The sequence below is a fragment of the Scophthalmus maximus genome, chromosome 14 (assembly GCF_022379125.1).
Source record: "Scophthalmus maximus strain ysfricsl-2021 chromosome 14, ASM2237912v1, whole genome shotgun sequence".
In the NCBI taxonomy this organism is placed as follows: domain Eukaryota; kingdom Metazoa; phylum Chordata; class Actinopteri; order Pleuronectiformes; family Scophthalmidae; genus Scophthalmus; species Scophthalmus maximus.
Window position 1 is genome coordinate 1842686 of NC_061528.1, and position 24815 is coordinate 1867500.

Consider the following 24815-nt stretch of genomic DNA (forward strand, 5'->3'; position numbering starts at 1 on the left):
TGTCGAGTTCAAATCACGACCAATTTGTTGTTCAAGTAGAAACCAACAACCAAATTCAACTCAACATTTATTTCACAATTGTACCTTCATGTTAGCATTTTCTTCTGCACATTACGGGTCACAAAATTGAACATACTTGCACTAATATTGTGCACGTTATTTATATATTCATGTTCATATTCATCCAGATCTTATAGTGTAAACATTTGTATTTCTTAATTTTGTTGTGAGCCTGATACCTTGCTACTGTAGCACTGGAATTTCATTATCTATTGTTCTATCTATCTAGCTAGCTATCTATCGTCTATCATTCTATCTATCTATCTATCTATCTATCTCCCATCTCTCACTCTATCTATCTAGCTAGCTATCTACTGTTCTATCTATCTTGGTAGCGAGCTATCTATCGTCTATCTATCTATCGTCTATCTATCTATCGTTCTATCTATCGTCTATCTATCTATCGTCTATCTATCTATCGTTCTATCTATCGTCTATCTATCTATCGTCTATCTATCTATCTTCTATCTATCGTCTATCTATCTATCGTTCTATCTATCGTCTATCTATCTATCTTCTATCTATCGTCTATCTATCTATCGTTCTATCTATCGTCTATCTATCTATCTTCTATCTAACGTCTATCGTCTATCTATCTATCGTTCTATCTACCGTCTATCGTCTATCTATCTATCGTTCTATCTATTGTTCTATCGTCTAGCTAGTTGCTGCATACGTTTTTCTAATCTATTTTTATTAGTTATTAGCCACAGTAGCTCTTCACCTCTCAAAGAAAAAGCCCCACACATTTTCCACAACGTGTCCAAGACACGTCTTCATTAATTGTAATAATTATATTACAGCATATGAAATCTTCATATACGTGATAAATAATTGTAGGCCTTCTTGACCCCTCCTGTAATGTTTTTTTTTTTCCATGTCATTATTCAACCAGTTTGACCGTGAAACTGGTATTTCAAAACATCTTACAAAGTCTAAAATCTAGTGTGGTAAAGTAAACTTTATCGACACCCTGCAGGCGTCACAGACGGACGTGCTACAGCTCGGAACTGCGTCTGAATATTTCACGCTTTCGTACCTTTTGATCTTCTCTGTGTCACGGAGGATTGTGTTGAGGATTTTGTGTGTTTTCCCTCATACAATAAAAATATTCCACAGTCCCGCACAGAGTTATTGATTTAAGTTAAGCAAAGAGAACGTATGTTGTCGAATGGCAGTAAAATGATAAATACATACATCATTTTATAACATCCATTGCTAAGTGGTTGCTAAACGCTTCCTAGTATCTGATGGGATGGTTTTTTTGGTGTGAGGCGGAACACAAAGCCCGTCTGTGCCCCCCCCCCCCGTCCCGCTCGCCGCCCTGCGTCACTTACATTTCCAACAATTATGTGATTACAGCGTTGGTGCCCGAAATGGATCCAGAGTTTAAATATAGAGCATCTGGTCCTCACTATAGTTTTATGGCTCTGCTTCCCACACAACCTGCCACGTATTTACATGTTAACCTAATTACATGGCCACTCGCTCTGCGGTCTGCCCAGACAGCTAAAGTTTCCTGCCTCTTGACGTCAGACCTGCTTTCTTTTTTATTTCGGCAGAAATTCGCGTCTAGTCACACACACACACACACACACACACACACACACACACACACACACACACACACTCACACTCACACTCACACACACACACACACACACTCTTGCTGAGCCAAGTCGAGTTAAGTTTGATCCCACATTTTGGGGGTAGAAAATAGGCCTTCCCAAAACAGCTGAGACAGTTTTGAAGCTCGGTTTGGAGCCGTTTGGAGACAATGAGCCGAGGACATCCTCAGGAAAAGCTTCGGGGCGAGATATTTTTGTTATTAGAGCAGTTGGGAAGTCAAGTAACTGACGCTCTTTCAGCATTGACAACATCCACACAGGGGCACAGGGCTGGAGGCTGGCGAAGGTCTTGTTTTTGCTCCGTTTATTATTATTTTTCTCTGTACACGTTGCCCTCGTTTTACACGGCTTAAGCATGCATGAAAGTTTCCCAAATTTTGCAGACTGGCCAGAAATGGGAGTGTTCCAATTCAGTTCCAGTTTCAGATTTGTGTAAAAATGTGCAGGAATTTCACAAAATGGCTCGACAAAATTTTCCAAACATTCAGCCCCTCATTCAGGTTTCAGCTACGTGGATGAAATTTGGTTCACATATGGTTCACGTCCAAACTCACTAAAAAGTCTCTCGGAGGCATATCGTAATCTCAACAGGAAGTCTGCCATTTCGATTTGAAAGTGACATTTTTGCACAGTTTTGGACATTTTCACACATTATGTTTGAACGAGCTCCTCCTACAGATTTCACATGACCTACTTCAAATTTGGTGCGTGTCATCAAAAGACCTATTAGATGAAAAGTTAAAAGTCAAAATTGTTGGACAACGGAAGACGCAGATTTGACCTGAGCTTGAACTGATTGCAGTGATTTGTGGGTTAATCCTTCAAATGAAAACCTTCCCCGATACCATCAACCCCCCTCTCTCAAGTTCACTGATTCATCTTGACTTCTAATATTTGTTTTGCCCCCCCCATACACAGTGCGCAGTGAGGGCAGCAACACAAGGCCGAGTCCTGGTCCTGGAGGGGCTGGAGAAGGCGGAGAGGAACGTCCTGCCCGTCCTCAACAACCTGCTGGAGAACAGGGAGATGCAGCTGGAGGACGGACGCTTCCTCATGTCGGCCGAGCGTTACGACAAACTGCTGCAGGTCAGCGCAGCACACTTAAAACATTTAAGGTGTTCCACTGGTGTTCATCTATCCATATGTCTATCGTCTATCTATGTATCTGTCTATCTCTCTATCTAGCTAGCTAATTCTGGCACTTTTTATGAAGTTTGCCTTGGTTTAAGAAAATAATCATTCCCACTGCTGTTCCTGTGTTTAGGTTTGGGATTAAAAATAAAGGATTGGAGTGTTTTTGTACCTTGAATGCGTTGCAGGAGCACACCACAGAGGAGCTGGACAGCTGGAAGATTGTCCGCGTAAGCGAGGACTTTCGGGTCATCGCTCTTGGCCTTCCGGTTCCCAAGTACCAGGGCAACCCGCTGGACCCTCCTCTCCGCTCACGCTTCCAGGCCAGAGACATCTATCACCTGCCGTTCAAGGTCAGAAAAATTCCCACCACCAAAATGTCTTAATAATTGAGAATGTAGGAGGAGGATTTGGCAAAAGGGGGGGGGGGGGGGGGGGGGGGGGGGGGGAAATAATATTAATTCTCAAAATATTTAAACCTGTAAAAAGGTTTTAAATCTGGCTGAAGAAAAGTTGAGCTTGAGCTACTTTCTGAGGCAGACCTCAGAAACCCTGAATAATCTACATAACACACTGTAATCTTAGACTACTGATCTACTTGGTTTATGAAAATATTCATGAAAAGTTAATTGCTCAATCTATTCAAAGGAAAAATGGACATAAAGAAGACAACCATCTTATCCATGTTTGAAATACACAAAATTACCACATTTTCCTCAAACTTTCTCTTAACTTTTTTAAACCTTTGTGGCACAAGTTCTCCTACAAAGACTGAAGTATTAAACCCTGCAGCTCTTCTAATATATATATTATTTTCCTTTCAGGACCAGTTGGAGCTGTTATACACAGCCGGACCAAATGTCGCTGCAGAAAGGTAAATTAAAATGAGAAAGCAAATGTCTTTTTTTTGACGATTGCGAAGACTCTTCACATGGTGTATTCGGTTGTCAGGGTTTCCCAGCTGCTGTCGCTCGCCACGACGCTGTGCTCCCAAGAATCGTCCGACCTGGGCCTCCCTGACTTCCCTGTGGACAACCTGCTCCCTGCCCTCCACGTGCTGGTGAGATATAACTTCCTCTCTAGGGGACGGTAAAGAGGAGAGAGGGGCTATTAAAAAAAATAATGTGCTTGTCTTTTTGTGGGGTTTTTTTGCAGAACGCCTTCCCTATGCTGTCGTCCCAGCAGTTGCTCCACAGACTTTACCCCTACAACAGTATTTTGGGCAAGGACGGGCGCACCGCTGTCGAGGGCGTCCTCAGCGTAAGTCCCAGATGTGAACCATCGTGAACGTGGAGTCATTTAACGCTCACGCTCGATAAAGATACACGAGCGAAAATGCATTTGTTCTGGCCTTCGCAGAGATTCGAGCTTCTGGACGGTCGTCGTCAGCCGGTGCCTGGCGCCATTTTGAGTGTGTCTGCGACAAGGGAGACGGAGGGCCGTGCAGACGTCACGTCACGCGTCGCAGACAAGGACATCACCTTTCAGGTAACAGAGGACCGGCTGTGTTCACAGTGAGTGACGGGGTCCTTCAGAACCCTGGGTTCTGATTTTTGGATTGGATGGTTTTAAGGACACAAAGCTCCGCCCCCTGCTGTAAGTCACCGTCAAAGGTGCCAAATAGAGTTTTACTGTAATTATTTTAAATCCTGCCTCATTTACATTCAGCTCGCATCCTGCAGTCTGCAGCCGCTGCTTTGCCTTCACTGGTGCATTCCAGTAGACCTTCAGAAGGGGAAGTAGCTCCTAAAGATCTTTTTTTCTTTTATGTAGTAAAATGGATAAATAAAAGAAATGAATGGGGAAACAAATCTTTTTATTTACAAAAAAAAGTTATTAATATCAGAATTGATAACGTGACTGTCCCCTTTTGACAAACACATGCAAACACACATCATGGATCGTTTGATACTGATCAGTCTGAATCATCGTGGTTGGTTTAATGGAATATTTTTTTTTCCACCGCAGCTGTAGAATGATGATGATGATGAAGCTGATGGTTATTTTTCCCTGCAGGTCCCAGCGGGAACCAAGGAGCGGTGTCCGCCCAACAGCAGCCCTGAATTCATCAGGACACCTAGCCACTGCCAGCTGCTGTCGGAGATGATGCAGTCTCACATGGTGAAGGACATTTGTCTGATAGGAGCCAAGGTAGCTAACACACACAAAGTACAGTACACACATGGAGACTGTGACGCATGGTTTTTAACTAAGATAATCTTTGCATTTTCCTAGGGATGCGGCAAATCAGTGCTCGCCAGAGAGTTTGCGGAGATGCTGGGTTACAGCATAGAGCCGGTCATGCTCTACCAGGTGAGTCCACACTGGTCAGGTTTACTGATGTAGGAACCGAGACCTAGCGTTTTTTTAACATCGGGGTTATGGAGACCAAAATGATCACAGTTATCAGTATTATCACGGTATGTTCTAAAAAATATGAATATCACACATGTGCGTCCAGTGTAAGACAGTGTTGTGGGACGTAAAGAGCCTCATCTGTCTTCCATTACCTGGGCCTCAGAAGGAGTGTGTGTGTGTGTGTGTGTGTGTGTGTGTGTGTGTGTGTGTGTGTGTGTGTGTGTGTGTGTGTGTGTGTGTGTGTGTGTGTGTGTGTGTGTGTGTGTGTGTGTGTGTGTGTGTGTGTGTGTGTGTGTGTGTGTGTGTGTGTGTGTGTGTGTGTGTGTGTGTGTGTGTGAGATTCCATGGAATGCAGTCTGCCGGGTGACGACCCTGCAGGAAGTGGCCGTGCTGCAGCTCGTGTGTGTGCGTGTGTGTGTGCGTGTGTGTGTGTGTGTGCGTGTGTGTGTGTGTGTGTGTGTGTGTGAATGCATCATCGTGCTGCTGCAGCTATTTTTAGCCGGCTGAGGTCAGGGGTCACTTGTTGCTGCGGGAATTGTGGAATCCTTCCGCCGGGGGCGAATTCATCATGCCAGCGCAGAGAGAGAATCCCATTTTTGGAAAAAGGACGTAAAGGGCTGGAGTGAACATCGAAATATTGAAGCGTAATCCTTTTTAAGAAATGTAAGAAAACAACAAAATATATAGAAGTTCAATCCATTTTTTCTTAGAATAGAATTTAAAAATAAATGCAAATCTTGACTGCATCATTTATTCTGTAAAAAAAAACATACTATCATAAACATTTTATAAAATCAGCCCAAATCCAAACATCTGCTCAACATTGTCTCTGACTCCAAACCATCTCCTGAAACTTTCACCGTATAACAAGATTATCCTCCGTCCTCGTCCTCGTCGTCATCTTTTGTTTTTGACCAGATATTAAAAATGTTGTCTCGCCGTGGAGCACTTAGCGGTTCCAGTCATCGCCCGCCTGGAACAAATCGTGCAACGGCGCTTGTCTTCTCCTTCGTCTCTGCCTCGACACGCTGGCGTGAGAGAGAATATGACAGAAATGTGCCATTAGCTGTTATCTGGAAAGCTGAGAAATCGAGTCTAGCAGCGGAGCCGGATCATTTGGGAAAATAAAACAAACGGGAAATCTGGTGTTTCTTCCCCCCGACCCCCCTCAGGACATGACAGCCCGGGACCTTCTCCAGCAGAGGTGCACGCTCCCGAACGGAGACACGGCGTGGAGGCCGTCCCCGCTGGTCACGGCCGCCATTGAGGGCAAGCTGCTGCTGCTGGACGGTATTCACAGGGTCAACCTGGGTACCCTGGCTGTGCTGTCGAGGTAAAAAAAATGTATTTCAATGATTCACGTGCTGTTTTTTATTTCTCGTCTCCTCAGCTCATTCCACTGTGTGTGTGTGTGTGTGTGTGTGTGTGTGTGTGTGTGTGTGTGTGTGTGTGTGTGTGTGTGTGTGTGTGTGTGTGTGTGTGTGTGTGTGTGTGTGTGTGTGTGTGTGTGTGTGTGTGTGTGTGTGTGTGTGTGTGTTTCTGTTCCAGGTTACTACACGACAGGGAGCTAGATCTGTACGACGGGACCCGGCTGCTGAGGTCGGACAGATACCAGACGCTTAAGGAGCAGCTGCAGCTCAGTGACGAGCAGCTGCAGGAGAGGTAAACACACTCACACACACACACACACACACACACACACACACACACACACAGCTCAGGACACAGAGGATCGTGGGTCATGTGTGGGGAAGGAGTTTTCTTCAAGAGCAAACATAAACACATTCGGCAAAGACAGACTCGGAGAGAAGATGATGAAAATGTTTTCCAGGTGAAACAAAGAGACGACAACAGAGCGACGTTCATCCCTGTGATGCTCTGTGTCCTCAGAGGATAGATGCGTGTGTGTGTGCGTGTGTGCGTGCGTGCGTGCGTGCGTGCCTGCGTGCGTGCGTGCGTGCGTACGTGTGTGTTTGTGTGTGTACATACATCTTAAAAACCCACCTAAGCAGGCAGGAAGGATGTTTGTGGTGGGAAGTCTGGGCTGAAGTAAACCCACTTCCTCTTTCTCCACTGCGGTGGCTCAGACAAAGTGTGTGTGTGTGTGTGTGTGTGTGTGTGTGTGTGTGTGTGTGTGTGTGTGTGTGTGTGTGTGTGTGTGTGTGTGTGTGTGTGTGTGTGTGTGTGTGTGTGTGTGTGTGTGTGTGTGTGTGTGTGTGTGTGTGTGTGTGTGTGTGTGTGTGTGTGTGTGTGTGTGTGCGTGCGTGCGTGCGTGCGTGCGTGCGTGCGTGCGTGCGTGCGTGCGTGCGTGCGTGCGTGCGTGCGTGTTACAATACAGGTTTTTTGCCAAGCACTATCAGGAACGTCACACTCGTACTGGGTAGTAGAGCTGCAACCATCATTTTCTCTGCTCCTATGTGACAGGAAACAGACAGGAAAAATATCTTTGGTGTGTGGATAAAAACAAAACATCATCTTTAACAGATGAATGTCTTTAACAAAACATCAACAGATGAATCGATAATGAAAATAATCTTTAGTTGCAGCTCAACTCATATCTGAAACATAATCCCTCTGCAGCTTCTGATTCTGATCACCACCGCTTGCATCCGGTTTGCAAAACATTTCTTCTTCTTCTTCATACCATTCTGCTGCAAAAACATACACGCAGGCCAATGTAGCCCAAGGCGGCGGACTAAAAAACATTATGGATCATGTCCATGTTTGGTCGAATAGTTAATAAAGTTTCCCGTAACGACAAATACAAACCACATGATGTGTCTGGCCATGACGTCACAGCGTCAGTGGATCTGTTGCTGTTAAACCAATCAGAACAGATTAGGAGTTGGAAGGTTTCTTTAACTTCATTGATGTTTAAATTGAATTTGTGCGACCGAGAGACGAAACAAAACTTGTTGAAACAAGTGTTAGAGAGACTTTCCGGGAAGTTTAAAACCACCTCTAGGTCTCTGTCAACCGGTGGAGACAGACAACAGTTGGGCCGGGGGTTTATCTTAGAAGTTCAGGAGCTAACGATTTGTTTCATTATCGATTAATCTGTTGATTATTTTCTCCATTAATCGATTAGTTGTTTGGTTCCTAAAATGGTGAAAAATGTCGATCATGTTTCCCTCGATTTGTCCAAACACCAAAGATATTCAGTTTACTGTCACAGAGGAGCAAATAAACCAGAACATATTCACATTTAAGAAGCTGAAATCAGAGAATTTTGACTTTTTTTTTTCTCCATAATAACTACTTGAACAAATTAAGTGATTATCAAGATAGTTGGCAGTTAATTTAGTAGTAGATTTCTAATCAATTAATGGATTAACTGCATAACATTTCCACGCTCTCTGGTCGCCTGATTTTCGACATCAGCTTCAGCAATTTATTCCATTTACAACAAGGACAGTGATATTCAGTGTGTGTCCGCGTGTGTGCGTCTGTGTGCGTGTGTGTGCGTGTGTGTGTGCGCGTGTGTGTGCGGTTAATCCCCATGATAACAGCTGCCTCAGAGATCTGCATGTGTGAAATGTCTTACCACATACACACACACACACACACACACACTCTTGACAACGGTTAAGCGCCTGTTTCCGCCCACGTTAGAGTAAATTTATCAAAACGGAACTCGCTGTCCTCTCGAATCAGAGAATCACACAGACAGCTGTCAAAAGTCATGCTCCTGTCGCTGACACAGATTGGATGCGACACACGCACCCACACGCACACGCGCACACACACACACACACACACACATGTCCGTGACAAACACCATGTGCACCTGCACTCCACATCTACTTGAACAAAGCAGAACAGATGTTCTTCCGTCCGCCGCTCGTGTGTAACTGCTTTCTGACGTGTGTGTTTGTGTGTGTGTGTGTGTGTGTTACACCTTCCAGGTCCATCTTCCCCGTCCACCCGTCCTTCAGGGTGCTTGCTCTGGCCGAGCCCCCTGTCGTCGGGGCCGGTTCCTCCAGCAGCAGCAGAGGTCAGCAGTGGTTGGGTCCAGAGCTGCTCACGATGTTCCTCTACCACACGGTGACTCCGCTGGCCAGAGCAGAGGAGATGGGCCTCATACAGGGACTGGTACGACCAACACTCACACACACGCTGAAGCTGTGATCAGACATGAACTCCTGAAAATGTGAATTCTGGAGAGTTTTGTGCAACAATCATATTCAACACAATGTAGAAACATAGAGACTCACATGGAGGTCGGGTCCACCTCATGTTACTATATTGAATTCATTCAGAGGTGATTATACATATACGAACACATAGTTACGGACAATATGTTCAATTTCTGTGAATAAGCTCTCAATTTTGGAATCTTCAATCCACGTCTGTCCTAAATTCCATCCTCTTCATCCTTCAGAATCCTAATGTTCCGACAGAAGCAGCAGAGCAGCTCCTGCTCCTCACACACAGTCTCCGCAACACCAACGATCCCACGGTAAGTCTGTGTGTGTGTGTGTGTGTGTGTGTGTGTGTGTGTGTGTGTGTGTGTGTGTGTGTGTGTGTGTGTGTGTGTGTGTGTGTGTGTGTGTGTGTGTGTGTGTGTGTGTGTGTGTGTGTGTGTGTGTGTGTGTGTGTGTGTGTGTGTGTGTGTGTGATATAAGTGATTTGTTTGTGTGTCTCCAGGCGCAGTCTCTGGCCTCGTCTCTCTCCACCAGACAGCTGTTGAGGATCTGTCGTCGTCTCTCTCACTACCCCGAGGAGAGCATCGCTCACGCTGTCAATAAGGCCTGTCTCTCCAGGTACACACACACACACACACAAACACTCACACGCTGTTGCCGTTGATTCATTATGTACATGAATGTTGTGTTGTTGTTGTTGTTGTAGGTTCCTGCCCAGCCTGGCCCGAGCCTCTCTGGAGAAGAGCCTCTCCAGCTGCTCCGTCCAGGACGCGGCAGCAGCTCCTGCAGCCGAACACTCTCCTGATCTCAGCTGTAAGATTTATTCTACTGCTTCTACTTGTACGACCCAACGTTCCGTCTCAATGCTGATATGATTCATGTGTCCACAAAGAAAAGAAGCAATTCAAATCAATACCTTTTTTTTAATTAGATAGTTGATCACACGAATCAGAGAAGGAAAGTTTTACAGTTTATTCAGTTTTATGTTATTCTGCAAAACCACATATAATTAGCCGAGAACTCCACAACAAGTTCAAATATGTTGCATGATGATGGACTGAAATGTCTGTCAGACATGAGCTGAGGTCCAGACATTGTCCTGAACTTCGTAAATCCGAACCTGTCCTGCAGCTCCCGGGTGAAATTTTACAGAAAATATCCCGCGGGCCCACGTGAGAATCCAGCAGGAGGATCTCCGGAGGATTCTCAAAGAGTGAGTGGACGTGTTGATGCCTCCTGCCGCTCTACACGGACGCCACGGAACGTCCCGGAGAGTTCTCCTTCTGTCGTTGTCAATGCGTCGTCTGACTCGGGACGTTCTCCTGCCTTGTGCTCGTCATATGTGAACGGCAAACTCTGGAAAATGTCCAGACTAAGAGTTCATGACTGAAAACAGTTTTCTTAAAGCAAACTCAAAGTTGTTGGTGGTAGGAGTGTAGGAAACTTCCCTTCCTTCTGGGTAGAGAGACGTTCTCAACTCTCCCCCCACGTGTTTCTTCAGGTACGATACATGATGGTGTGTTGACGATCGGCAGCGTGTCTGCTCCCGTCTTCAACACCAAAGAGAAGATGAAGGTTCCGGACGTTCTCTTCTATGACAATCCCCAGGTACAGTAATCACACACCCGCTCACACAACCATATATATAAACTGCACACGGTGTAGATACGTTTCGGCCGGAACCAAAATCTGTACTTTGCTTTTGAGTCTGTAACTGTAAAAGGATTTTCCGGGACACAAGGGCAAAAAATAAATAATAATTCCTTTATATCCACAGCAGTGAGATCAAACACCGATGAAAGTTCGGAATCATATCCCCTTCATTTCATCCTTATTTGTTTCCTGTTGTTATTAATATCTCTCATGTCCTCGTTGCCCTTTTTGACTTTATTTCATCACGAAGGATTTTACTTTTAGTTCTGGTATTAACTGTATTATCTCCCAAGGCCTTGCTCCCGTTGCCTGGTTCCTTTCCAGGAGTCTCACAGATGCTCGTCTCAGTCCTGAAGCGCTCTGGGTATTTATTGGATGAGGAAGCAGTGGGACTTAAATCAACAGGAAAACACTTTCAGTAAATGACTGTGGTTCTCTCGTAGTTGTTGTGATCATTTGATCCGTTGGATTCGCGAACATGTCCTGGACCCGCTACACTTTCATAATGGACCCGTGTTTCACATACATTGATTTATTTGTGACCGCAGCACAGCAATGTCAACATTAACCACCATTTATTGATTTTTCAATTTTTGTTGTTGTCAAATTTGTAAAATCGTCTTTTTGCAAAGCTGTCTCACAGACACACACGCGCACACACACACACACATTGACAACAGACACATCTGTACAGTCCGAATGGCTAGAAAAAAAACGGTTTTGGTCTTTATGAACAAAAAGGACGTACATGATTATTTGGATATAGAGAAGGGAAGTGAGACCTGATCACAAGATTTCTCAAAGTGACACACTTGACAACTGACGGCGCTGGCCACTCGTGATCGAGTCTCTCGAGACGCGCCGTGTTCACACCGGGTCTGAACGGGTCCTCTGATCTTACTGGTCGCTGTGGCCCCAGTGTGACCGGACCAGCGAAGGAAACGACTCTTTCTCCGACATATTCTGGCAGCACTTTCGACACCATGTGACCCAGATTTATTCTCTCCCCCTTCCCTCTCTCCCCCGTCCTCATTCTGCCCCTTTTCTTTTTTTTTTATTGAGTCTGAAATAAGAACGCAAGAGGCTGAGATGGGATGAGAACAGGGAGGATGCTCCACTTTTTCAATGACCTGCTTTCTGTCTTTAGAAAAGCATCTTCACACACACACACACACACACACACACATACACAAAGTACACGTGTGAGTGAAAATGTCCGTCTGGGTTCAGTCCGTTGACGTGTTTGTCTGTTTGAATTGTTTTCCTGCAGCACATGAAGGTGATGGAGGACATGTTGAAGGACTTCCTGTTAGGGGAACACCTCCTCTTGGTGGGCAACCAGGTGAGTGACCACACCCCCTGAACCCTGATGGCAACCCTCCAACCCCTTCCTGCTCTCTTTATGTCACTGAAACACTCATTTCTTTAACCCCTTTGTTTTCCTCCCGCAGGGCGTCGGTAAGAACAAGATAGTGGACCGGTTCCTGCACTTGCTGAACAGGCCCAGAGAATATCTGCAGCTCCACAGGTGAGGAGAGTCACGGTGGCCCCAAAGTGCAAATCACAAAACACAACGGTATTAAATTAACGTCCACCGGGAAAAGGTGTGGGTCTGTCAGGTTCTGAGCCCGGATCCTCTGCCATAAGCAAATGATGATGATTTTCAGAAATAATAACACGTACGTTACATTTAAGTACTTGTAGTTTTCCCAACAAGAGGAACAAAGGAATTCTATTTAAGGGACACGTGAGCTCCCCCAGCTCCTCCCCGCCAGCCTCGGCCTTCCCATCTGAGAGTATCAGAAACTATTTTCAGTCCTCAGTAAATCAGGCCATCACTTCACCAGAACAAGGTCGTCACACGTCCGTATTTAAAGAGGAAGAAGTCCTTGTTAATTCAGGTTCACTTCCTCTATGAATATACTCACACGATGACACCTCAGGAAAATTAGGTCGGAGCCGCTCATCCTCAGAGCGGCAACGTGTGAACTGTAGTTTGGGTCGATCGTATTGACCCCGGCTCTAATAAGACGGCAGCGTTCTGCGTGTGTCAATGACTCTGATGGGAAATAGGCAACAAACAGGAAGTCAATAACACCTGAGCAACTTCAGTAAAAAAAGCTGGAAGGGAACTCACTCCACTTCGCTTTAAATTCAATCAAGATAAGAAGTCTGTTCTCGAACTGAATCCATGAATTGTTCCCTGGAAATTCAATGGAACGTTAAAGATAGAGATAAATAGAAAAAATCCTGGATCAGAGTCTTTCTTTCTTTTTTCTTTTTTAAAGCTTATTTTTATTTGAGAAACAAAAAAATTATGCTTTGTTTACGAAAGCAGTGTAAAAGTCACATAAACCTCTTTTTTAAAACTTTTATCGTCAAATTATAAAAGAAAAAACGACTTTTCTTCTCGTAAAATTAAGACTTTAATGTCAGAAACTCCATTTTTTTTTCCCTGAGTATTACAAAAATATAATAATAAATAATGTATTTTTTTTTAAGGGAGGGAAAAAAAATATCGATTCGCACCTCACATAAAATATCAACACATGTTTATAAATATATTTTTAAAGAACCGGTCGGTGAAAAAACAATAATAATAAGAAACGGTCCGGAGTGAAATCATCACGTCCTTTATTGAGGTAAAAAAAAAAGTTGTGGTCAATGAAATCGACTCCTGTGGTCAAATGTAGAAATGTAGAAAACGAGCCACGACTCCTCTCATTGGTTCTTAAGTGTAACGTGTGCGTTTAGTTTGTCAAAGTCCAGTGAAAGTCACAGATGTGTCCTGGTTAGTTACTATAGCAGCGGCTAATATTAGACCGGAGCAGCAGCAGAGAGGCAGGACGATCGGAGCATGTGAGACGCAGCAGCGGTGGAGGAGGAGGAGGTGGAGGAGGAGGGAAAGTGGGGCAGCTCCCGGGTCACACTGCGGGGTGTCGAGGAGAGGGAGAGGGACGGTGGTTGTTCAGAGAAAGAGAGGAGGGATAATTTAGGAACGTCGTGAGGGAATTAAAGTCGCTGGCGCCGATGCTTCAGTGTTATTTTGAAGTTGAATTTGTGGCCTGCTGGACCAAGCTTTTTCGTCTTTTTCGCGAATGACGTCTTCTCGCAGCATGAAATTACAGATTAAAATCATTTTTAATAAATGAATCTTATAAATTGATTGAAATATCTGATAAAACCAAAACAACGAAAATTCTTTTTTTCAACAATGTGAAGAAGAAACCTTAAAGTCTAATCAGTTCACATGTTTAAACACTATATAAATAAAAGTAAAAACTAGCAATTTGATTCCAATATATTAACCAATTATTAATATCTAGAAGGAAAACAGTAAGTGATTCAGTTTTATAGACGCATGTTGCTTAACCCTGTGTCTGCTCCTCCCACAGGGATACGACCGTCCAGACTCTGACCCTGCAGCCGTCCGTCCGAGACGGCATCATCACGTACGAGGATTCACCTCTGGTCAGTTAACACACACACACAAACAACGAGTTATCTCAACAGTATCATTTCCTCGTTGAAACTGACCTGGAGTTTTTCACATCCGAGTTAACGCAGGTCAAAAGGGTAGAAATATAGAGACATGTTTTTTGTATTTTTTTTCAACATGCCGTCAAAGGAATGCCCTCTGACTGTGTGTGTGTGTGTACGTGTGTGTGTACGTGTGTGTGTGGGTGTGTGTGTGTAGGTGAAGGCCGTGAAACTGGGTCACATACTTGTGATCGACGAGGCCGACAAAGCTCCCACGAACGTCACCTGCATCCTGAAAACCCTGGTGGAGAGCGGAGAGATGATTCTGGCCGACGGACGCAGAATCATCTCGGGTAAACACAGACACTCACACACACACACACACACACACACACACACACACACACACACACACACACACACACACACACACACACACCTCGACAGACAGCAGACATGTCCCAGATACAGTGAGCAGTGACATAAGTGGGACCATTAAATTGTCCTGGAAGACAAACACAAGTAAAAGCGTCAGACGCAGGACTGTCAGAGAGACTTAGGATGAAAGCCTTTGACTGTAAACGTGAGCTTTTTTTCCACGGAACCTCCATTCCTGAGACGCTCTCCCTCCCTCCCACAGGAATGCAAACACAACCTCCCCACCTCATAAACACAAACCTCGGGATTCTTCCCGATGTGTGTGAGCCTCAGCAGCACAAAATCAAAACTGAAAATTGAATGCACTAAGCTGTGACGGTGTCTGGTCCACAGATCCACGTGAAGCCCAGGGTCGACCCAACACTGTCGTCATGCATCCAGACTTCAGAATGCTGGTCCTGGCCAACAGACCCGGCTTCCCTTTCCTGGGCAACGACTTCTTCGGAGCTCTAGGTACAAACACGACATCGACATTCTGCTACAGAGGAAACGTCATGTTCTTATTAAATCCCTTTCCTCACGTGTCCGGTTGTCGCTCTCTCTCTCTGTGGATAGGTGATATCTTCAGCTGCCACGCCGTGGACAATCCGAAGCCCCAGGCCGAGCTGGCGATGCTCAAACGGTACGGCCCCGACGTTCCCGACGCCACGCTGAGGAAGCTGGTGGCCGCCTTCGGGGAGCTGCGCTCCATGGCCGACCAGGGCACCATCACCTACCCCTACTCCACCCGGGAGGTGGTCAACATCGTCAAACACCTGCAGGTAGATAAATCAAACTGGTCAAACACGATATGACACGTGTTCGTCTTTGGAAATGCTGCTCGTTTAGTTTCTTTTTTTTTTAAAGATGGACGGACAGAAAAAGGACGACTACCAGCGGTGAAGGCTAATCAAACAACAAGGGTTATTTTCGCACAAATGTACAATAAAGTATTTGTGGAGGGAATATAAAAATGGCGGTGAGGGAGCAGAATAACGGAGGTGTGAGAGAAGAAGAGTGAAATCGGGGTTTTGAGCTTGTCGTCGCTGTTGCAGATCAATATCTCGGTGCACAGGGACAAGACCTTTTGTTTGATTTCCCCACCGGCCACTCGGCCTCCGTCATTAATCACCAGCAGTATTGACCCGTGGACAAACGGGACAGACGCCGGACCGCTTAGTCGAAGTGTAAATCGCTTCTTCTTCGGAGGAGGAGGAGGAGGAGGAGGAGGAGGAGGAGGAGGCGGCGGCGGCCCTTAATCACCATTTCACATCTGCTCATAATTGCACCTTTTGTGATGAATGGGAACACGGATCGATGCGGCCCCCCGGGGGGTTTCGCACATCTGATCCATATATTTTTAACCAGTCGGGGGAAGAGGGAGGTTATTGATTTTTTTTCATCAATTTATAGGAGTAACTGAGCGAGTTCATTGTGACGTTTAGGTTCTGAGCTGCTGCTGTTATGGTCTTAATGACGGAGCAGGACCCGGCCTCGTTAAATCATCATGAGCATTGTGTCCTTTTTAAAATGTATAGAAACAAGTTGATCCCTGTGGAGGGAAACAAATGTGTGTCACATGATCCACAAGCGACAGACGAGAGCTACAAATGCGTGTTCAAATCCACACACGAATACCAAGCAGTTTGTAAACAAACTGAAATATGAATATTTTACGGACAGATTTTTTAACTTCAACTTCACTGAATGGCTTCCTGTGTGTACATATGACATCAAAAACATTTGTGTAACTTTGTATTCACTAACAGACTGTCTCATGCACGTGTCAGCTCCAGAAAGATTCACAAATGTACGCCGCGTTTAAGTGCTCGTGGAAAGGCTGGGACATCTGGGCTTTCCGTGAATCTTTTTTTTTTCAAAACAAACACATGACACATTTTAAACCATATAACTTATGTGTCCTTTAATTTCTTGTCCTTCTGTTATTACGAAACACGATTTTGGTTGTTCATAGCGTAATACCATCTCTTTAAACGTATGTATTCGTAGAAATTTGTTATTCACAGCTGTAAGGTGCTGGAAAAGCCTACAGCTGACCTTGAAAATGCTTGAAAAGTGCTTGAATTTGACTTTGGAAAAGGTGTATGACCCCTGCATATTCTGCGACAGGGAAATCCATTTCACCGACACTAATCTGGACGACGTCTCCCAACATCCGTTTGAAGCAAAAGCCCTCGTCGTCCCTCAGACTTTAATTGCACATTCACCAGCGTATATCACCATAGTTACTGTACAATATAGACAATTTATTGAGGCAATATACAGTGACGTGTCTCTCTGATCATATCCCAGACACAATAACCGAGAGCAGACTCTGTCCCTTCACTGACCCCAAAGACAAACTGTAAATCATCTCAACTCTCTCTGACCCTCTTCTCTCCTTCTCCTCTTCTGCCTTCCTTCCTTCCTCCTTCCAGAAATTCCCGGGCGAGGGTTTGGCCAACGTGGTGCGGAACGTCTTCGACTTCGACTCGTACAACAAGGACACGCGGGAGGTTCTGATCGAGGCGCTGCACAAGCACGGGATCCCAATCGGTGCCAAGCCCAGCTCCGTCAAACTGGCTAAGGAGTAAGGCAACATCGGAAAAACATGAGATGCTAGGACGCGCGCGCACACACGCACGCACACACACACACACACACACACACACTTCTATCGGAGCCTTCCGGTTAATTAAAAAGCATCTTTTGTCAGATGTTTTAAAAGTTTGATTATATAGATGATTTTATATGACACCTCATCATCACAAGGCTGAATATTTTTTCCGAATTTTACAGTGATTCTTCCTTTTACCCCCCATTTTGATTATTTTATTCTGTTATAGAATTATAATTGAGATATTGAATTGAAATTTTATTTTTAATTGAAATACTTTATTTCAAACATTTAAAAAAAAGTAATAATAAATATATAAAGAATATACTAACAATACACAAACAATATAATAAACATTATCTGTAAAAGCGACTGATAAGCAACATTTTTAGCCAGTCCTCCCCCCTGTATTCTATACAGTAATAGTTTTAATAATACTGATAATAATCAATAATCAATCATAACATATTCAAGACATGTTAAAAAACAAAGAAACAATACAATTCTTAAATAAAGCGAACAAGACATTACTTCATATATGTTTTATCAGAATCGTTAAATGACTGATTCTTGATTTTCCTGGCATAAGAACATTTTTCTGAAGCTCGTCAGTTGACAGTAAACTGTTTCCTCTTCTGTTAGATATGAAATCCTGAACCGCTTGAAATCAGCTGATGTTGTGTTCAACCTCACACGTACAGTATGAAACTTTGAGGCTTCCGTGAAGTCTCCTTGCTGCTTCCTAAAGAGTCCACAATACCTCAGCTTCCCTATAAGGGGGGAATGATAATAATAATAATAATAATAATAATATATATCTAATATCCACCACATTTTCTCATTCTGTACAGTTTCTGAATAAAGGAAAATATTTGTTTCTTCTGTCTCCTGTGGTTTTATTTTTTGACGCACATTCATAAATTGAATTTCAAGTGAAACCTCGAGAACAGAGCAGAAACAAACAAGTATTTTCCTTGATTCTACAGACGATCTTATCCACTGGGTCTTCGTATCCAGTCCTCAGTGACTTGAATCGGTTCCATCTTGAACAGTTTATGCCGGACTAGTTTGTTTTGCCCACAACATCTTGTTTACATATACGCAGAAATATTTTGTCTCTTTATTTCCAATTTTGGGCATGGAGAAACCAGAAACTGCCTTTTTTTCCCCCATTCATAGAAATATTTACGGTTCGCCGACTCTCCGTCGTCCAAACCTTCTTTTTTTTTTCCTCCTGGAATTTCCTTGCTTTGTGGTCGTGTTGCATCTTTCACTCCACCTGCTGCAAATAAGACTGTGGCCTCGGTCCAGCCATGACTCATGGGAAAACTAGTAAACATCTGGCCGCACACACACACACAGAGTCCCTTATCTGACATATATTGGTTTAGCCCCGTTTGGAATCAAATTAAAACCTTTTGCTTTCTGAAGAAATCTCTCTCAAAACAGAATAAAGCTTCTGAAGCGGCCACGTCGAGCCCCTAGTGAGATCTTTCAACAGTGTGTGACTTCATCAGGTCCCACCCAGGCAGGTTGTTACCATGTTGACCTTTGAACTTTCAGGTTGCCCCTGCCCGAGGCGACGATGACGGGATACTGGACGATAAACCAAAGTGGCAACGCTCGCCGCAAACTGCTCTGTCCCACCGAGACGCACCCCATAGACGTCAAGGTAACACACATACATCGAGGGAAAAACAATCTTTGAAAGGGTATTCATATATATATATATGCTTAGATCTGAATTATTGTTCAGATCTAAGCATGTACGAAGGATGGAAATACGCCGGAATTCGCCGACGCCGTCACGACGACTGACTGTGATGAAAATTCACGATTTTAATAACTTTTCATCCCGTGGGCCTTCAGATGACATGCCACAAATTTGAAGTCGGGCGCGTGAAATCTGACGGAGGAGTTTGTGAAAGTACAATGTAAGAAAAATGCACCAATTATGTGCACACTAAATTCAAAATGGCCGACTTACTTCCTGTTGGTCTGAGGTAATGGCTTCCAGAGTCTTTTTTTTAACCAGGTCCAAACATGACACATGCGCTCACCAAATTTCGTTCATGTCAGTGAAACTATTTGGTCTTGTTCGATCGTTATGAACTGTCCGAGCATGTTGAGCCCGTTTTTTTAAGACTTCAGGAGAAGTTTGAGATGTTCCAATTCTGTGATTTCTATTCTTTATCTGTTGTGAGAACTGCTCTGTGGTCAGTGTTTTCTTCATATATGGTGTGTGATTTATGTGTGTGTTTTGTGGTTCAACACTCTTGTGTTGTGTTGTGTTGTGCGTCCCATGTTTCCAGGGCCCGGTGTTCCTGCGTGTCCAGAGATTCCCCTGCGACAGGCAGGAGAGCAGGGCTTTGAGTTTCAGCGAAGAGAAAGCCCACTGGCAGATTCCCATGAACGAGGTCAATATCATCTGCGATGTCGCCACCAAAGATGGTACACAAGCACACACACACACACACACACACACACACACACACACACACAGTCTGTCATCCCCTTTTGCAGACTCCGTGTTCATTCAGGGGATTATTAGAGGATCCAGTGAATTAAGTCTATGAAGAATAATCAAATATCTGCAGATGGAATATTGAAAAATAATAATGAATGAAGTTCCCTCTGTTGTTGTTTTTGTGCAGACTTGCTGTACGTGGCCACGTGTAACCCCGTGTCGCTGTTCTCCATGAGGGAGCGCGGCGAGACGCTCCAGTGCGTGGAGCTGTATGACGTCTTCCCCAGGACCATCAGTGGCGTCTGGCAGCCGCTCGTCACAGTGGCCCCCCTGGGGAGTCCCCTGGACGGACAGGTGGTGCTGCACGAGGAGCAGGTGGGTGCACACACGGACGTCGGTGTTGTACGAGTTCAACAACGTGTTGACCGTTTTATGAACGTCTCAAACACTAACTGTGTCTTTGTCTGACGTCCTTTTTCTTTTCTGGTGGACGAAACCACAGATTGCTCTCGAATGTTCAAAATAGCAGAGCGCGAGTCTGTTAGAGATTCTTAAAGTGGTTTTGGTGGTTAGTGGTTGTTGACTCTGACTCGCGTCCTGTGACAGCAGAGCGTCAGACGAGAACAATGCTCGTTCTTTAGTTGATATTTCTCTAATCCAACCAGAGAAGTTTAACAGCTGCCGCATATTAGACAAGAGGAGGAGGAGTTTTTCTAAAAATACCTCTGTGATGGATCCAGTTACTGTACGTCTGTCTAAAAATGAAGAGGTCCAGACGACACGAGTTCACTCGCAGGTCAACTGGCCTTCCAGGAAAATCAGGGCGGGGGGGGTGCAAACACACACACACACACACACACACACACACACACACTTGTGTCTACATACGCAGAAGCATGTTCCACAAGGCTTCAGTGAAACTCCCCCGACAGGTCACAGGACGCATCAACATCCACGAGGACACGTGTGCTGACACACTCGGTGTATGTTTAGAATCAGGAAATGGGATTTGTTGGGGGGCAGTAGTGAGTATGTCAGGAATTGGAGGCCATGAGGAAACGATTAGTGAGGAGCAGGGCGGCCGGGGGGACGGGGGCCGAGGGCCAGCTCCCCCGTGGCTCCTTCTCATAAAACTCAATTGAAGATGAAGCCTAGTGCGTCACAAATGAAAGCCTCCTCTCTAACACACAGACACACACACACACTGAGACATCCTCCTCCTGAATGATGCCCACACACACACACACACAGAGCAGCGGCAGCGACAGACGACAAGTCGATCTGAACTGTTGCAGTGAAGTGTTGACATCAGTTACAGTGACCTGGACGACAGCAGTCACACCCTGGAGGAGAGCGCCCTCTGCTGGTCGTCGTGTAGAAGTGACTCACCGTGTGTGACTGTGTTTCCACGTCAATGACATTAAAAACATGTTGGACATTAATTGAATTAAGTAAATTACATAACTTTCTCTCTGTCTGTCAGTGGAAATATAATTTTTCTGGCATGTGATTTTTATTGTTTTACATCAGGATCAACAAAGTTTTGTCTGCGGGTGTCAGTATATTTTTGATTGAGTCCTGTAAAGCAATTTTAATTCCACTTTCTCTCCGTGTGTCTTTGATCCACCAGAGCAACACGTTGCTCCACGTGGACATGGTGACCGGCGCCGTGCGGCGCCTCATGTTGTCTCCAGATGCCGATCAACCCGTCAGCAGAGCGTCCAACTGGTGGAGCAGCAAAGAGCCGCAGGTCAGAGGATGTTCAGGGATCATCTCCGCTGTTCAACCAAGATAGAAACTTGACATGTTATATATTATTTCGCTTTTTTCAATGTGACCAGTTTCAAAATGTTTTTCATGGAGTTTATGCAGATACTTTTAAATTGCGGTTGGAAATCCCATCATGTGACTGGCGGTGACTTCTGCCATCTCCGATTCCCTTATGAACTTCTTTTTTTTTGCAGGGGGGACATAAAATGTGCCGCGACTTCGCTCACAAGAACTGGCTCCTCTTCTACAAGGAGGACGGGTAAGAAGACTCCAGAACATCCACAACACTGTGTTAAACCACACGGGCTCAATCGTGTATGTGTGTTTGTGTTTGTGTGTGTGTGTGTGTGTGTGTGTGTGTGTGTGTGTGTGTGTGTGTGTGTGTGTGTGTGTGTGTGTGTGTGTGTGTGTGTGTGTGTGTGTGTGTGTGTGTGTGTGTGTGTGTGTGTGTGTGTGTGTGTGTGTGTGTGTGTGTGTGTGTGTGTGTCTCCAGGAGCCAGCTGGAGGTGCTGGACGTGCTGGAGGGCCGGGTTCATTCCATCTCCCTCCCCATCAAGCTGAAGTCCGTCTTCCTCGTGGCAGAAGACCGCTGGCTCCTGCTGGAGAACAACAGCAACAAGTGAGTGAGCGCGGCATCTCGACGCCAAACCTCCAGGACTTTTTTTTACATTATTAATTATAACAGACTGTTATATTGTACGATACTGATGTCTTTGTTTTTTCTCTCCACCCAAACAGGAAGTTCCTGCTGACCAAGCCCCTGCACATGGCGGCCGAGGACGCCGGAGTGTGTCAGCTCCACAGCATCAGTGACGACTCGGGTATGAGGACCTCACTTTATTAAAGACATCACAGTCCACAAAGGTCACAACCTACTGGCTATGATAAGAAATAGATCATCAGTCGTCTTCCTACAACTTCCCACACATTATTAAATTTCTCTCTTCATTCCCGTCCTCTTTCCAGCCGAGGCGTCCGCGCCACAGATGCTGTCCTGCGAGCAGCTGCCCAACGAGAACCTCAGCGCCGCTCTGGACCAGAAGATCGTCTCGCCCAACCGCGTGCTGGCCGACATCGGCGCCTACGCACGCGTCGTCGTGGGCTTCCCGGACCTCATGGTGAGATTTACAGTTGGGAAAAAGATAATGGTGGAAACTGTGGGTTAATTTTAGGGGACATGTAAAACCAAAATACATAAATAAAAAGATGTCTGGTAAAATACCGTATATCTCGTCGCTTGCCATAGTTCTGAACGTGTGGATCTTTGTATGTGATATGATTTATGATTTGGCTCCAGTCCCCGAACGAGGTGTACAGCTTCAAGAGGCCCGTCGACCTGTCGGCGATGAGGAGCGGCGAGAGCGGCGCTCACATGCTCCTGAGTGGCGGGCCGCGGGGGTCCGGCTCGGCCAAACGGGACAACTGCGTCGCTCTGCTCTCGGCCAATCAGGTGGTCCGAGCACTGCCGCCCGCCAAGGTTCCCCTGAGGGAGATCTACCCCAAAGGTCAGAGTAAAGATCATTTAAAATAAAAATGTATTTTGTTGACAGAGCAGAGCAAATTAATTCAAACGCAGAATGTTTGTTTTCTTATTGGTCTCTCAGATGTCACACCTCCGATGACGGCGGCGTACCTGGAGGTCACTGACTTGAACTCCAAAAAGGTCAAATACGTTCCTGTGCCGAGGTAAAACACAACTCACCCGTGAGGAACGTTTTAATGTTCGAGAAAATATTAGAGAATGTGTCGACGATGTCCCTGAGTGACTGTGTCTCGTGACTGGCAGGTCGACGAGCGTGTCGCCGTACACCAGCTGGTTGTCCAAGGTGTCCGAGTCCGACGTGCTCGTGGCGCCGCTCGGCTCAGGGGGCGTGGTCACGGTGGACATGGGCGGGTACGTGCGGCTGTGGGAGACAGGATTGGACAGCCTGCAGCGGTCGCTCATGGAGTGGAGGAACATGATCGGCACGGAGGACGGCCGTCCCTTACAGGTGAAATCACAGTGTGCAGTTCCGTTCACCACCACCAAGGGGCAGTGTTACTCTAAAACACAAGAGAGTGAACAGATTTACAGCTGCTTGTCACTCTACATTCCTCCTCCTCACTCTGTGGTACAATGTGTTAGCTGTTGAAACATTCCTGATTCCGGAGTGTTTCCAGGCCCCCGAGGTGACCCGGCTGGGGGGGGGGGGGTTCTAAGTGGACGGGCATTGTGCTGATGATGCATTTAGGTTTGACCTCCAGCTGTGGTGGGTCAGAACATTCAGACCGGCACACTGAGAGAGACCATTGTCAAGGTGCCCACATACATGAGCACATTCTTTTGGAAGAAAGAGGACCATGGGTGAAGTGATCTGTCGATCTGAGAGCAGAAGAAGACGCAACATGAACTGAAATGAAAGCATCAAGGAGGCCGATCATAGATAATGTATCTGTCATCTAAAAGATGATTTAGATAAGATGACTTTATGAGTTTTGTGTATTTTACAGAAGCAGTGAACTGCCACAGTGGAATCAAAAACTTCTACAGTGTTTCTTGATATAACGAGATCTTTAGTAGTCTTCTTAAGAAGAGATCATAAGATCATTTACTTCAACTGTGGCAGTTCAGCACTTCTGTAGTATTTGGGTACGAATACGCCTCTTTTTTCTGCATTTGCGACATCAGGAGAATGTATTTTACAGTGTACACACACACACAGGAGCGTTCCTATGCGGGCAGCTCGTGTCCGATGCGGGTCACTGCAGGTCAGCGTCACACAGACTCTCCCTGTGCTCGGTGTTATTTAGACATACCTGCCGCCTCCGCAGCTGTTTACACAACTCACCTGCGTGCGAAGCTCACCTGTTGACATGTGGCACATACACACGCATGACCTGCTGCCACATACTTCGTTTTATGACCCAGAGTATGAAAAAATCAGACGAGAACAAGGGAAAAGGTTGGAAAACTTCATCTAAGCTTGTCAGAGGTTTTTAATAACAGAGATCACGTCTGTTAATCTCCGTCTGACATTTCTCCATTACACCACTGTTGACATCAACACACACACACACACATTGTGTGTGTGCAGGTTTCCTGTCAGCAC

At 45.3% G+C, this 24815-nt stretch overlaps 1 protein-coding gene across 1 annotated transcript in view; it reads left to right on the forward strand.

The window, feature by feature from the left end:
- The window catches only part of vwa8 (von Willebrand factor A domain containing 8), a 45556-nt gene that overhangs the window by 5267 nt on the left and 15474 nt on the right, over window positions 1-24815 (forward strand). Inside the window, exons 5-37 of the mRNA XM_035604309.2 lie at window positions 2607-2774; window positions 3008-3172; window positions 3644-3693; window positions 3771-3879; window positions 3975-4079; window positions 4179-4307; window positions 4836-4970; window positions 5055-5132; window positions 6350-6510; window positions 6726-6839; window positions 9083-9269; window positions 9559-9636; window positions 9825-9940; window positions 10029-10135; window positions 10824-10930; window positions 12246-12317; window positions 12427-12503; window positions 14371-14446; window positions 14673-14808; window positions 15227-15346; window positions 15449-15654; window positions 17311-17462; window positions 19053-19161; window positions 19802-19940; window positions 20144-20331; window positions 21587-21706; window positions 21921-21985; window positions 22220-22345; window positions 22465-22547; window positions 22693-22844; window positions 23024-23231; window positions 23331-23412; window positions 23513-23717. Coding sequence (XP_035460202.2) covers window positions 2607-2774; window positions 3008-3172; window positions 3644-3693; window positions 3771-3879; window positions 3975-4079; window positions 4179-4307; window positions 4836-4970; window positions 5055-5132; window positions 6350-6510; window positions 6726-6839; window positions 9083-9269; window positions 9559-9636; window positions 9825-9940; window positions 10029-10135; window positions 10824-10930; window positions 12246-12317; window positions 12427-12503; window positions 14371-14446; window positions 14673-14808; window positions 15227-15346; window positions 15449-15654; window positions 17311-17462; window positions 19053-19161; window positions 19802-19940; window positions 20144-20331; window positions 21587-21706; window positions 21921-21985; window positions 22220-22345; window positions 22465-22547; window positions 22693-22844; window positions 23024-23231; window positions 23331-23412; window positions 23513-23717 — 4125 coding nt within the window. The remainder of the gene's footprint in view (window positions 1-2606; window positions 2775-3007; window positions 3173-3643; window positions 3694-3770; window positions 3880-3974; window positions 4080-4178; window positions 4308-4835; window positions 4971-5054; window positions 5133-6349; window positions 6511-6725; window positions 6840-9082; window positions 9270-9558; window positions 9637-9824; window positions 9941-10028; window positions 10136-10823; window positions 10931-12245; window positions 12318-12426; window positions 12504-14370; window positions 14447-14672; window positions 14809-15226; window positions 15347-15448; window positions 15655-17310; window positions 17463-19052; window positions 19162-19801; window positions 19941-20143; window positions 20332-21586; window positions 21707-21920; window positions 21986-22219; window positions 22346-22464; window positions 22548-22692; window positions 22845-23023; window positions 23232-23330; window positions 23413-23512; window positions 23718-24815) is intronic.